This window comes from Neolamprologus brichardi, chromosome 11 (genome assembly GCF_056152115.1).
Source record: "Neolamprologus brichardi isolate AB-2024 chromosome 11, ASM5615211v1, whole genome shotgun sequence".
NCBI lineage: Eukaryota > Metazoa > Chordata > Actinopteri > Cichliformes > Cichlidae > Neolamprologus > Neolamprologus brichardi.
The window spans coordinates 7,112,252-7,126,815 of NC_142114.1; the positions used below are offsets into that span (position 1 = coordinate 7,112,252).

The 14,564-nt window shown below is 40.5% G+C and overlaps 1 protein-coding gene across 4 annotated transcripts in view; it reads right to left on the reverse strand.

The window, feature by feature from the left end:
- LOC102799137 (CUB and sushi domain-containing protein 3-like) overlaps positions 1–14,564 on the reverse strand; it is a 238,547-nt gene that overhangs the window by 79,355 nt on the left and 144,628 nt on the right. For all 4 annotated transcript variants that reach the window (XM_087848045.1, XM_087848043.1, XM_087848044.1 and 1 more), the window contains 6 exons: positions 12,236–12,349; positions 11,670–11,765; positions 11,080–11,283; positions 2,588–2,712; positions 2,300–2,396; positions 1,354–1,458 (listed from right to left, as the gene is read on the reverse strand). In XM_087848045.1, the coding sequence (XP_087704171.1) occupies positions 1,354–1,458; positions 2,300–2,396; positions 2,588–2,712; positions 11,080–11,283; positions 11,670–11,765; positions 12,236–12,349 (741 nt within the window). The remainder of the gene's footprint in view (positions 1–1,353; positions 1,459–2,299; positions 2,397–2,587; positions 2,713–11,079; positions 11,284–11,669; positions 11,766–12,235; positions 12,350–14,564) is intronic.

Here is a 14,564-nt window from a genome sequence, read left to right on the forward strand (position 1 = left end):
GGAAGCTACATGGATTAATCACACATCACATTTGTTTTCTTTTTTTTTTTTTTTGCAGATAGGAAAAGTAGCAGGAAAAGTAACAAATAGCAAGAGAAGAAAGCAGAGAGGAGATAAACTGGAGTGTGGTTTGCACAAAGAATCAGGGAGTATACTTTACAAGGGCAGCAGTGGCAAAGTGTAAGACACAGAGCAAAGAGCTGATTGTGATTCTCAGCGGTAGGTAGAGGTAGTGGGGGTGGGGTGACATGGCGTGGAAGTGAAGAAAGGAAAGAGCACACTGAGAGACATGAGTACAGAGTGGCTCCAAACAAGAAGAACGAAGCACCTACTGTGAGATACATGACTGTGAACTCGTTCTCAACAGTGGCATGACGCTCACAGACTGACACAACTGACAGCAAGGACACACGGTGACAGCAGTGATTTTTCTTGTTTTCCAACAAATTTGCAGAAAGTGACAGCTTGAACTGAGCTCACTCAAAAAAAAAAGTGTGACTCTTTAGCTGTTATGTATGTGTAAAAAAAATTCAAGGCTGGATGTGTTAACGTGTTGGCCGTCATTTCTGTTTTTGACATTTCCATATCGTCCTATTTTAATCACAGCATTAGGAAGTCTTCCCGGTCTTTCCACACTGCCACAAATGTGCATCACAGACAATGAGTGGGTCTGCCCACAGTCTCGTCTCAGCCAATGAGTGGTTAGTAAAAAACCAGCAGGAAGACATACGTGAAGAGCAAACAAGAGAATACACGCCAGCTCAAAATTTAACTAAGAGAAAAGGACATTAGAAGAGACAAAGAACGGTGCCTGCAGTGTAAGTGAATTAAAGAAAAGCTGCATGGATCAAGGACAGAGCCTTTTCTTTAAGATGTGCAATTTTTAAATGGGAGTAAATCAGGCACTCCATTGGGGCACGCTATACTCCTTCAATTCTGATGCACAGTAAATGTTTAGCATGCTCTTTAGCAAATATGCCTGGAAGTGAACAGTCCACTGAGAGATAAGGAAACTTAGTCCTTAAATGAATGAAAGAAAAAGGATGTGGGTCCAGTAAGTTGAAGCTATGGGGGGAATTTAAAAAAGAAGCCACTCGGGAATACCAAGCTACCATACCAGAAAAGCGGATACAAAGCCTGAAAATTAGAAAAGATAATAAGGAAGAAAAAGCTTTGCCCACTCACTTACTCTCCATTTCACACCATTTTTTATAGCTCCAACTGTACCATCCACACCAGCTGTCCCTCTTATTCCTTATACCCTTGTGCAGCAGCTGGAAGTCAGTGGCAGATGGACACAGAAAGACAACAGATAAAGTGACAGGCAGGCAGGCGAGCCGTCTCTCCTCATACCTGTGTACTCCAAGTGGAAGCCGGCGGCAGATACACTGATGTCAGACTGGAAGGTCAGGTACAGGTTGTTGGATGTGCTGTTCAGCAGTTGGGGAATTGTTGTACCTGAATCATAAAATATACAAAAGAGCCTGTGTACTTCACTTTCTGGATTTAAGCCTACCAAAAGCATGTGAACGTGTGCAAAGTATTTAACTCTGCACTGCTTTCTGTTACACAGTTTAAGAAAATCATGCTCAGTACATCTCCTCAAGCGCATTAGTCACACAAGTCAGATGCATAAAATCACATCGAGGAAGAGGAATGGTCTACAATTCAAATTCACTGCAAAATAATCTGTATGTGCAGCTACGTTGAGCTCAGGGAACATTTTCTCTGTTCCCCGTGTCTTTGGGAATTCGCGGTGAGACTTTGGCTTGTAATTATAATCATCTTTATCAATTTAGCCAAAGCTAAACATGATTGCTAGCCATTTAAAATGCCTGACCCTTTTCACACTGCAGTTAGTTCTGCACTGTGGGGCTGTTTCACTTTTCAGAGAGTGTCTTTTTCCTAAAGGAGATCTCCGTATCAAGGCTGAAGTCATTATGTTAAACCAGCCCCTCGTATTCCAGAATTGAGCATCTGAAGTGACGTGATGACCTGTTTCTTATAGGTTACTGAGTGACAAACGCACCATTTCTAATAATGTAAACCCGAAGGCAACACTACGAATGTAAAGTTCCCAAGTGAAACAGGGGTTACATTATAAAGCTCTCAACTGCAAAGGCCAGGACACTGTGACAGAGCAAGGGTTTCTTTTTTTCTCCTTTTTTACTGTTTTTTTGACAGCATTCTCAAATGTCATCAGCTCGATCACCGCATCTGTCTCTTGCTGGGATCTTGTGACACCTGATTGAAGATCAAGTGGGAGCTGACAACTAAAATTTAGATGTATAACATTTACCTGAGTAGCTACCAAGCCTTGGGGCGTTACCATCAACGCCATCAAAAAAATCCAGCGAATCCCAGTTGTGTTCTGTGGCAAAGGTCACGACCTGAATCTGAAAGGGAAAGATAACGTAATACAAAAAGTTTAATAAGTATGAAACCTTAACAAATTTCCAAAGGAAAAAAGCATGAGTTGGGAAATGGCTAACTTGTATGTATCAGTAATAAATCCACCCCTCAAAAAAAAAACCTCTTAATCTTTCATCAAACATGACTCTGTTAAGATCTGCATGTGTCTTCTCACCTGGATGCCGGCTCCCTCAGGAACAGAGATTTTCCAGGCACAGTTCAAATAGTTGGCATATGGATCTGGATATCCGGGAGAGAGGATAGTACCCTTGCGTTCAGTTAAGACTCCACCACAAGGAACTAGAAAAAAGGAAAGCATATGCAAAAACTGAGTTCGGGCTAACTGAAGTCACGTATACACCTAAAAATCAAAAGTGGACCAAAATGGGTCACAGCAGCAAAATATCCAGCTATCACACTTTTAAAACTCCTAACTGATCATTAATAGATGGATGTTAAATGAGCAACTGGAAAAATCCCTTCAGCTGATGAAATTCTATTGATACAAAGGAAAGATGAGGCACCCGTAGCACAGTGAGCCATGATAATGTAAATCTACTCTATTTTATGCCATTCATATACACACGACATGCTAATCATCAAACTCAGTGGACCGCAGCATGGACCGCATACACTTATCTCATGCGCTACACAGAAGTAAACAGTTTAACCCTGATGTGTAATTTAATCTCTCACAGGCCATACAAATCAAATCTTTCAATTGTGAATGCTATTCTGAGCATGCCCTGTTGCTACCAATGCCTCCAGTCATTTATTTATCAACCCTCTGAGCGCTCAGATGAATTGAAGCTCTGAGTATGATGTGCTGAAATTGTCAAGGAGTGCGATAAAGCTTATTATAACTCAAACAACAACCACCACCAAAAGTACCGTTTTGAGACGAGTGCCAGTGGCCCCAGTATTCAACCGGGACTATTCTATGCAGGAATTCTGGCTTACAATGAGAAGCGGTCCCTTTCTATTGAAATAAAGTTCTGCTGACTAATACAGAAACCTGCAATAACCTGTAGGATATTGTGCTGTTGTGATAAAGTGTTATGACACCTTATCATCAGGGAGAAGTGTAAAGTGGTTTATATTTTATCCCTGTATATTTCTATGTTTTCTCTCCTGGGAACGATTGTTCTGCTGTCACCAGTTGCAAAGTATGAGTATTCAACATTACTGTCGGATACCTTGTCTAAAGATTAAGCAGTATATTCAAACCAGCTGACTAAAGAGATGACGAAAATGGTAAGTGAAAAGAATCACAGACCTTCTGTTTTGTTTAATACAACCAACAAAGTAATTTCTTTATCAGTCCTCTGATGTTGAAGGTTACCAACCATTTGTGTGTTTCTCTGCAGCATGGGACCATAAACATAGCTGTCAGTCTAAGAGGACATTCAGCAGAGTAGTTCAAAGTGTTCTCACAAAGAAGAGACTGATACTTTTTGTCAAGGACAAGGGTTTACCCCGTGCAGGTCAATGATAATCACTATTTTTGATATCCATCTGCCGATGGCAGATACAATGAAAGTGACAAGAGGAGACATGGAAAACTAGGGGAAAAAAACAATAGACTCCCTTTGCAATAAACACTAAAGTGGCTGATGGAGAAAGAGAAAAAAATATCACATTAGCTATCAAGAAAGTACAGTCACAAGTTCAAGGTTATCAGCATTTTACAGGTGATATCTACCATCTGAAAGACACTTGGAGAACGGTGCCAAAGTGACTGCTTTGTTGCTTTTCATACTGAGTGACACATTAGAGACAATGAATTCTGTACTGCATCTCTCAGCAGTGACAGAGCGGAGTCATCACACTTATATACTCGCTACCACAGGCATAGCTTCTGCTAAAGCACATCATGTGCAGACTACTTGGTATGGAAATCAGTCATCTCCTATACATGCACGAAAGTAGGATACGAGTTTGTGCAATTGTTTTGTCTAAAAATGAAAAAAATAAAGGTCAATGCCCATAACATCCATAGCAACACCGTGAGAATGTCATGTCCTGTTGGCACCACTCAAAAGCTCCTTGAAGGTTTGAAGTGCTGTGCGATAACTAAGCAGAGATTGTTTCATGCTGCCTATACTGCACAGAAAATAATTTCTTCTCAACATCTTTATTATTACCAACCCTTCAGTGATGAGCCAAACACCTGAGAGAAATTGAAACCAGTTTATGAACAAAGTGCAGTCAGCTTTGTTGTGTTCCGGTGGGTTGTTTTTCTTCTTCTTCGTTATTCATCAAGAAGAAGAGCATCGCCTTGAGAACAAGGCTAATTTCACAACTTATTTCGGTCCTGTGAGAAAATGCAACTGGTCAAGCGAGATTGGAAAATATGACCGCAATAAAGGACTGAAAGCTTTAGACTTAGCGTAGGTAGACAAAGGTTGGGACCATATATTATATTACACTATAAAACTGCACAGTTTGATATGCAGGAAAGTGACAGGAGCTTATAATTGGAAATGTTTTAATCGCGTAATGTCTGTGACATAATAGCTTAACATATTCTTAAATGGTTCTTGCACTTTTACAAATTACACATTCATTTCAATAAATGTTGCATACATTTCACAGTTGAAACAACCTTTTGTCAAGTTTCAGAATTCTCTATTTTTCATCCATCTTGATGTGACACGTTAATGCTGCATACAATAGTCACACTGTGCTCGCTAAATATATTAGTCAAGCTGCAAAGCTGCTAATCCATATAATTTGTTATGGTCCTGGGTCGGTCCTGGGGCTTTTACCCAGTGATTTTGTTTTTTTTTGGGGACTTTTTAGTTTTCCTTAAGTAAATCTTTGATTCTTGGTTTTCTTTGGGTTTATATTCATGTATCTTTTTTCCCTTGCTGTCTTCTTGCTCCCTAGTTCTATATATTATTCCCTTGTGTTCTGCCTTTTGGTGCCAAGTCCCAGTGTTTGGCTACTTCCTGTTTTATTTTGGTAACACATAGCTACTGTGGTTGGTATTTATATGCTCGCCCTGTCTGGTTTTCTGAGATTAGTTTCAGCTGTGTTCCCCTCCCGTTTCCTCTTTCTTCATTACCTTGTGCTTTCATTGTCCCTGTCTCCCCTGGATATTTGTCAAATCGTCCTACCAGCCGTGCTGTCCCTATTGTTTTTCCCTGTGCTTTCTTGTGCCTTGTGGATTATGTTTACCATTTCTGGACTGCCTGTTACTTGTTCTTTTCATGGAATAAATGCTCAATTTGACAGTCAACCTTCATCTACCACACGACTATCCTCAATCTTTCACCACACCTCCCATAGCTAAATCTGATAGAAAGGACTGGAATATTTGTGTTCCCATTCTCACAGATGTGTTTTTGGCCAAAAGAGTAAAAGTTATAAATGAATAAAAAAGACAAAAGCGTTAAAGTAATAGAAACACACCATTAGATAAACTGGCAGTAATTTCAGATTTCATTGTGGAAAGTTAAGTAAACTTTTAAATGTAGCGAAACCTCAAGAGCAGCTCATTTTGCTCCAGAGATGCACTCTGGCCTGGCTTTGCTTCACACTCCCAGACTGAGACACTTTAATTGGTCTTGGGAGGCTATTGCAAAACAAGAATCCACTGTTTAAAAACAAACTCTGCACGACACTGTTTACTTGTTGACACCTTCGAAAAAGCCAACAGTAAATTCCATAGCGTGGGCATGCCGAGCATGAATCATGGCAATCTGTGAGCTTATGCAATATGAGGATTTTCTACAATCAGAAGTGATTAAGTATGTGTTTGAGATTAAGCTGCAATTCTGTCACTCGTGCAGGAAACAAGCCAGGGGACAATTATGCTCATCTGTTTAACTTCATTATCCCTTCTACTTCAACCTGTAATAGGCAGTCGGTCATTTGCACAATCTAATGGGGACATAGGAGTCCACACACAGTTGAAAAAGATCTGACACAAGGGTTAGGGTTAGCATTTTTTTTTTTGAAGCTCTGTCTACGCGCTGCAAGTTAAACTCCTTTTATAAAACAAAAACATCTATTTATTCAAGTCAACTGCTCTACATAAAAAATCAACAAAGTCTGCCCCAACATTATGCATCCATTCAGGCGGGGCTAATTAAATCACAACAGGACGTTGTAGAGACTCACCAGCAAAACCCTCATTCAGCAGCTTTGTACGTGTAAAATCAAAAGAAATACAACAGCCGCACGACGAGCGAGGTCAATCACATCTGGACGAGGAAATTAAAATATATCATCTGAAACATGGACACCTTGTAGAGAGCGGTGTCTGATGCCGTCATATCACATAAAGAGGGCTTGAGTAATTGAGCATGGTGCGGTTTTTTTTGGGCTTCCATGAAACTATATCCATTATTCTGGACGAGTACACTGCCGCTGGGGGAGATGCTGCAGCCAGATTCAATCTCCAGATAAAAATCACTATGTTTAAAATGGAACTGCGCGTGCCACTGCTATTCCCTTACCACTTGGCACTCAACTTGGATGAACCCTGGCTGGAAATCTCTCGCACTTACCGGCTGGTACTATTTACTGGCTGGCACAAGGCCTGACTTCAATAGATTTTACCTCATTTCATCTTTAGTCCTTCATCTCCCCAAGACAGATATGTGGGTGTCTTTGTGAGACTGACTGCATGTCCTTCTGCACGCTTTCGGGTATGGGTAGCAGTGTTTGCTGACAGCATACCTAAATCATCCTGTACACAAATATGGACTATGCATATTCATGCAGGTATATTTATATGTAAAATGGTTTTGTGCATGCTGGCCAAACATCCATGTAGGGAGAAATGTCTGTCCCTTCAGCAGATGGTTCGCATCCACCTTACATAGGCCGCCAAGAGCTGTTGTAATAATAGGGCTGTTGGATCATGGCTAGTTAATTATATTTTCTGTCTATGTCAAAAATGTATGAATTTCTCTGTCCCTGTTTGTCACTGGTTTTGAACTTTAAATCTTTTATATGAAACAAGAGTTGCTGTCTTTTAAAACAACCTTATAAACTAGATATTATTGTTACGCTACAACACTACAGCTCAACACTAGCTCTTCACAGAAGGTGCAGCGACAGCGGGTTCTCTCCACATTGACACAGACTCTTTAAGTCAATCGTAACTGTGTGTGTGTAAGTTTGGAAGTGAGTAGTAGAAGGCTATAGAGTGGGTTTACTAGAGCATTTTTCATTGTGACCTTTCCCTGTTGCAGTTTAAGAAAACACTGTAAGCTGTCAGAGAGAACCAAAGTGGTACAACTGTGGGTTGGTCAGCTAAACAGTGACTAGAAATTCTTTATAAGGTGTAGAAAATGAGGGTGAGCCGCAGATTCAGGCGACTATTCACCGCAGATCTGTCACTGCAAATTACCACTTTCACATTGTCACATCATTTTGATACTGCAATTTCAAACATATAACATATTAGGGCTGCCACAAATGATTATTTTGACAGTCGACTAGTCACCGATTATTTTTGCGATTAATCGACTAATCAGATCATGCATCTATTGGACGTAAAACGTACAGCATATTGCACCAGCATGCATCTATATCTATCTATAACTATCATTAGCTGACAGCTTTACGTGTTTAAGGTATGTGCTAACTAAAAATAAAGACAAGATGATAGTTTATTAAATTTTAATGAAATTTGTAGATTGTTTCGGTGAAGTTTAATAAACTCCTTGCTATCTAAAATATAACGGGACACCGGAGTATATTCTCGAGCATCTCACACTTCTGATAATCAGTTGTCTGCTTGATGTTTATTCAGCTGTGTAAAAACTATAACTTTAATCTCAGCCAAACCGATTTATTCAGGCACAAATAAAATACAAAAAAAAAGCCAAACAATAACATTTTTAAGTTCTCTAAGTGACTTATATATGTTTAACCTGAGTAGCGAAAGACGGTGGTGGGTTTGAAAACGATTTGCCGGAGTCCGGTGTTCTCACGGCTCTAGTGAGCCTTGCCCCCGGCTAGCTATTGAGCTAGTGGGTAACAGACGTCTCCGAAAACGTCGGAGCGCTTTTGAAGATATGTGGTGTCTTGATAAACTGAGCAGATATTTGAGGTTTACACAGCTACATTCTCGCCTGAAAATATGTTAAACGTTTATTTTGTGACCCAGAAAGAATAATAAGAGTAATATTAAAACTAAGTAGCTGCTGCCATTGTTGGTGTCACTACCCGATCCGTACCGGAAACCCGATCGGTACCCCGCATGCGCGAAAGGTGTCTACTTCCGGTCGAAGCGTTTTACGATAGTTACGGGTCAGAGTATCTGTTAAGATGTTAAGAATAATAAGTATCTCTTAACATGTTTCCAATAATGAAGCATTTCAATATAATGTAGGCAAAAACGAAAAATAAAAAGATAGTTACGGATCAGGACTCCCCGATCCACCTGCTGACCAAGCGAATGAACCCTATTGTAAACTGAATTAGCGTCATTACAAACGTGTGTTAAATTTGATTTAGTGATAGTCGAGTGTGTTTATGCTTGTCTGTGTGGAGAAGATTGATTGGAATAGTGATGATGATGTCTGCTATCCCTGTCAATTGTCAGTAAACACTTAATCTGGCTGATGAATCTTCACGTGACACATTGCTAAGTCAATATTATTAAGTCTGTAATTAGGCGCCATTCTTCTTATTTTACGGCGCTGTTGTTCAATCGGGGAACGCTCTCTGTTGAGGAGAAAAGCATGAATTTGTTTGTATACGGATTATCCATTTAAATGTCCCGGGCAGTCGAAAAGGAGGCAGAGCTGTTGAGAAATGCTAGGAGCTAACTGGGCGCTAACCGTATCATTCAAATATATTGAGTGTTGCAATGTTGGCAAAGAGAGGAAGTGACGTAAGATTTGCGAATGCGGGGTACCGATCGGGTTTCCGGTACGGATCGGGTATGTCACTACCCGATCCGTACCGGAAACCTGATCGGTACCCCGCATGCGCGAAAGGTGTCTACTTCCGGTCGTAGCGTTTTACGATAGTTATGGGTCAGAGTATCTGTTAAAATGTTAAGAATAATAAGTATATCTTAAAATGTTTGCAATAATGAAGCATTTCAGTACAATGTAGAAAAAAACAAAAAATAAAAAGATAGTTACGGATCAGGACTCCCCGATCCTTACTGCGCATGTGCAGAGTCGGACCGTACAAATCGGGTCTACCCGATCCGTACCGCGCATGCGCAGATGTTTTCTTCTTCTTCTGTTCGTTTAATGGCAGTTTACTCCCCAGTGTACGAGGATACTGCCACCTGCTGACCGAGCGAATGAACCCTATTGTAAACTGAATTAGCGTCATTACAAACGTGTGTTAAATTTGATTTAGTGATAGTCGAGTGTGTTTATGCTTGTCTGTGTGGAGAGGATTGATTAGTATAGTGATGATGATGTCCGCTATCACTGTTAATTGTCAGTAAACACTTAATCTGGCTGATGAATCTTCACGTGACACATTGCTAAGTCAATATTATTAAGTCTGTAATTAGGCGCCATTCTTCTTATTTTACGGCGCTGTTGTTCAATCGGGGGACGCTCTCTGTTGAGGAGAAAAGCATGAATTTGTTTGTATACAGATTATCCATTGTTTAAATGTCCCGGGCAGTCGAAAAGGAGGCAAAGCTGTTGAGAAATGCTAGGAGCTAACTGGGGGCTAACCGTATCATTCAATAATATTGAATGTCGCAATGTTGGCAAAGAGAGGAAGTGACGTAAGATTTGCGCATGCGGGGTACCGATCGGGTTTCCGGTACGGATCGGGTAGTGACAGGGTAGCGAAACTGAACTGGGCTGCGCTATGAATTCTGGGACAGAGCTACTTCTTCTTCTTCGGGATTTAACGGCAGATGGCATCCTTGTACATGCAGTGCTGCCATCTTCTGTGTCAGTCCGTTATTACACTCTTAAATCCTACTACTTGTTCCAGCGGCTTTTGTGATCTTACAAAGCTTCAAACGACGCATCAACTATTTCGACGATTTTGATAGTCGACGTAATCGTGACTAGTCGACTAATCGTGGAAGCCCTATAACATATCCATTATAATGGCATTAACCCTGCAAAGCACTATATTTATATCAAGAGTGCATTAATAATGATTCTTGTCAAAAGCTACAATGTATTATATTGTACACATGCCTGGTCCCATCATATGTAATATAGATAGCATTATAATTTTGGCATTGCGGGACAGAATGACGGTGTTTGAATATTCTGTCCAGATTTATTTGCATATGGAGTGCTAATCTGTTAAAAAATACCTTTTATAGCAGAGCTGTTATACTGAACTACATTATACTGAGGGCATATAGAGATTAAAGTTCTTGAAAGATCTGTTGTTGTTGGATGTATTTACTTTACACTGATATTTATTTTTTCCACTTATCTGGAAAAACACAGGAACCTAAAACCCTTGGGTGAAGCTTGTTCTGTTTGCTGTTGCTTCTCTCTGCTGGTCTAATCTACCAGAGCCTGAGATTAGCTGCTTTGCAATGGGTGATGGACATTAGGAAAACTAATGACAGGAAAAACCCCCAACAAAAAAACAGACACCAACTGCTTTTATGCACCTGAGCCACTTTTTGGATTGGTGTTTGTGCGTTTGTGTGTGTTTGCGTGCATGCAGGACATGCAGCAAGGATTGGAGGATGATGACGCTTACCAACACATGTGGGCACAGTGCCGTTCCACTGGGCCAGGGCATTGGGCACAGCCTCGCACCTGATGGCATTGGAGCCATGCAGTGTGTAGCCTGGACTGCATTCAAACAGTACTGCCATACCGATGCCAAAGTCATTCCCTATCCGCTTCCCAAAGCGGGGCTCAGGGACTGAGCTACACTGAGTGGCGCTTGTCCGAGGGACAGCTAAGGATAAAGGGGGAGGAAGCGAGCATTAGAGGAAGAAAGACAAAGAGCGGTGGGTGGGTTTGTTAGGCAGAAATACAACAGGGAATAGGAGACAAGGAAAGATAAAGGAGGTAGAATGCAACAGTAAAGCCCTTGTGAATCTCCTCGCGCGTCATTAGTCACTCTCATCTGCTTTGCCAGGATAGGCTATTTGACTCCACATCATTCTGCTTTGTTCAGACATGCCCAGCCGCATCCAGTGGCACTCTGCTGAACAGCCCTCTGTTTGATGAGCGCTGGGCTAAAGTACCTTCACCTTCCCCCGAAAGCAAACAAATGCAGTCAATGTAGCAAATAATTCTGCGGATGAAACTCTGGAACTATAGCAGAAAATGTAACGTTACCTTGGTAAACAAAATGAAATCCTTTGGCTGTTTCTGTTCCATTTGTGGTAAACTTTAGCATGATCTTGTTTCCTGAACTCAAAGGTAGGGTCTCACCTACATAACAGAGCAAAACGAAAAACATAATCAAGACATTATCGGTGTGATTTAAATTTAAATCAAAAGGATGTTCTTAAGTGGTACAGTACAACACAAAGGATTCAGTGCTTTTCTTTGTTTCAACATTTTTGACAGTCTAACCACGTAGAATGTGACAACAATTTACAACAGCTGGTTTGCTTTTGTTATTTTAATTGGAATCTCTGGAGTTTATTCAATTACAATCATGATGTAATTATATCAATATGAGAATATATGAAGGGAAACAATCTTTATCCTTAGCAGCTTGAAGTGGCTCAGATAACAGACATTCAATTTGTCTAGGAAAAATAGTAATTTGATTAGAATTGAGTCGCATGTGATGTACTGCCCGCAATTCTAAATGCTGCACTCGACCTTTCAAGGCCCTAGCCATAGTTATGAGCGAAGAGACACTAGGCTTCAAAGTCAGAGAGTTATGCTCTTACCTGAGTGTGATCCATATATGGAAGAGAGAAGGGCTGAATCTGTTGAAGAACCATCATAGATCTCGACCACATCGCTGGTCAAAGTCTGGAATACCACAAACTGACCAAAGAGAACTGCAGGGAAAGAAGCAGCAGAGGACAGAGAACAGAAGACAACATGAAGGTGAATTTGTGCCAATAAAGGTTTAGATCTGTCAACATTCAGCTGATTTACTAGTTTGTACAGTCCCAAAGAGTGTGGCTGCTGCTACTGGCTACTGCCGCTTGCTTGTAGTGAATAACATGCACATGTCTCTGCCCTGACAGACAAGTAAAACAGCCAAGCTGCATTCAGTATCAGCATTTGTACGACATCTATCGCTGGCCAGTTCAATCTTATTCTGCTGATTTACACAACCCTTCAGCGAGGCTGATTTATCAAGCTATTATTTACCAATATCAGCCACACACAGACACACAAACGCGCGCGCACACACAGATTCCAGATGGGATTTCTGTGGGTTTTTTTAGCCCTCACAATTCCAATTAATATAAGTTTTATGTTAAGAACAGTATAACACTACGAGTGCACTTCAGGACTTTATAAGCTGCAGTAAAACATGTGACTTTTGGTGCAATATTCTTTCTGGACAGTAGCTTTTTATAGGTCACATTTTTCTCAGGCAAACTAACATCTGCTCCCTACTATAAACCTTTCCGTGGCATTTTCTGAACAACCAATAATTAGGTATTCCTTTGAACTGTGCGTCTTTCTTTGGTGTGCCATGGCATTTAACATGTTCGGAATGACCTTCATACAATAGGGTGTTTTAACACCTAAACTAAAAGCAAAAGATCCCCTTTTTTCTGCAAAAAATACTGCAATTTTGAAGGTATAAAAACAGCAAAATGTCTTTGCAAATATCAGAAATGCTACATTTCCTTCCTGTTGCTGGAGGGGTGTGTTGGTGGGGGCAGTGGATTGACAGCAGCTGACAAGGTGAGCTCAGGCACAGGCAGGGGAATGGGAGGAAGCGTAAACAAACTGGCACTGTAGCCTAAAAGCCGTGGGCAGGGAGTATTTTGTTAGCAGTAGTACTGAAGAATAAGGACACGACAAGCATCCATAACAAGTGAAATTTGGAGGAAGGTTTACACGCTGTTTAATATGCCACACAAGAGCAGTTAATTTGCTGTCTTGCCCCCAAACTGACATTTGCAGAGCACTTTTCCTCTGTGAATGTTTGTCCACTCACTCAAGAAACCAAGTTGCAAGACAAAAGACAGTACATCAGTCACTGTGACTGCTTGCAAAAGAACAGTGTTGTAAATATGTAAATGTAAATATGTAAATATGCCCTAAATTAATGTGAGGTGACTGCCTGTATGTACACAAATTTCCATGTTAAGGCAGATAAGAAATTAAGAGCAATCATTAAAATAAAAGAGAGAAAAACTATTTTCTGTCTCTATTGAATTTGGATTTTTTTTTTCTTAAAAAAAGATGGGACATATTACTGTATGACAAGCAATTTCAGCTGAACTTTAAATATGATATGTATTAGCCGATCGCTCCTATTTCAAGTGTTAAACAATCCCGATTTAGCCAAAATGAATAAATAAAGACCACTCAGAAAGTCACCCGAGTCCATGCCGCATCACCATAAGCATAAAGGCACAGGGAAGGTATCTGGCCGAAGTATTTGTAGTATCTGACCTTTAGTTTAATAAAACATCCATTTCTTGATGAAATGTCACATGAGAACATTACAGTTTATCGCAAAATAATTAAATCTTGTCCTTAATAAAAGCAGTGAGGGAGAACTTATGATAATGAACAGAGAATTATTTAAATAATGCCCTGCATAAATATTTCCAATTAAGCATTCCTGATTATATCGATGTGTACACATCCTTGAAAATAATCAGATTTTTTTTTACCAAATGAATAGACATGACCAACTGGATCACTACCTCTGCGACAACTCGTGTTTGTGTCTGTGCAGTTGTGCGTGCCAGTGCAAATAAATGTACTCTATGCGCGCGTGTCAACAATGATGGTTAGAAGGCACCTTGAAGGCTACTTATACTCAATGTGGCTCTTGTTTATCCCTTTCTCTGTTTTCCCACACCCAACCCACCATTCTGGTTACATTTACCGCATTGTTGCAATAAGTTTATTTCTCTGTTTGTCCCGAGTCACCGTGCTAATTATTATCTTCACAGTGTTTTCCAAAGAGCAGCAATTATCACAAAATCTGGCAGGAGCAGTTTCCCTTCATCGCGCCAGGCAGGTCCGTAAACCCTGTCAGTAAGCGGCAACTTACACTGCGCCATTCAAGCTGCACAG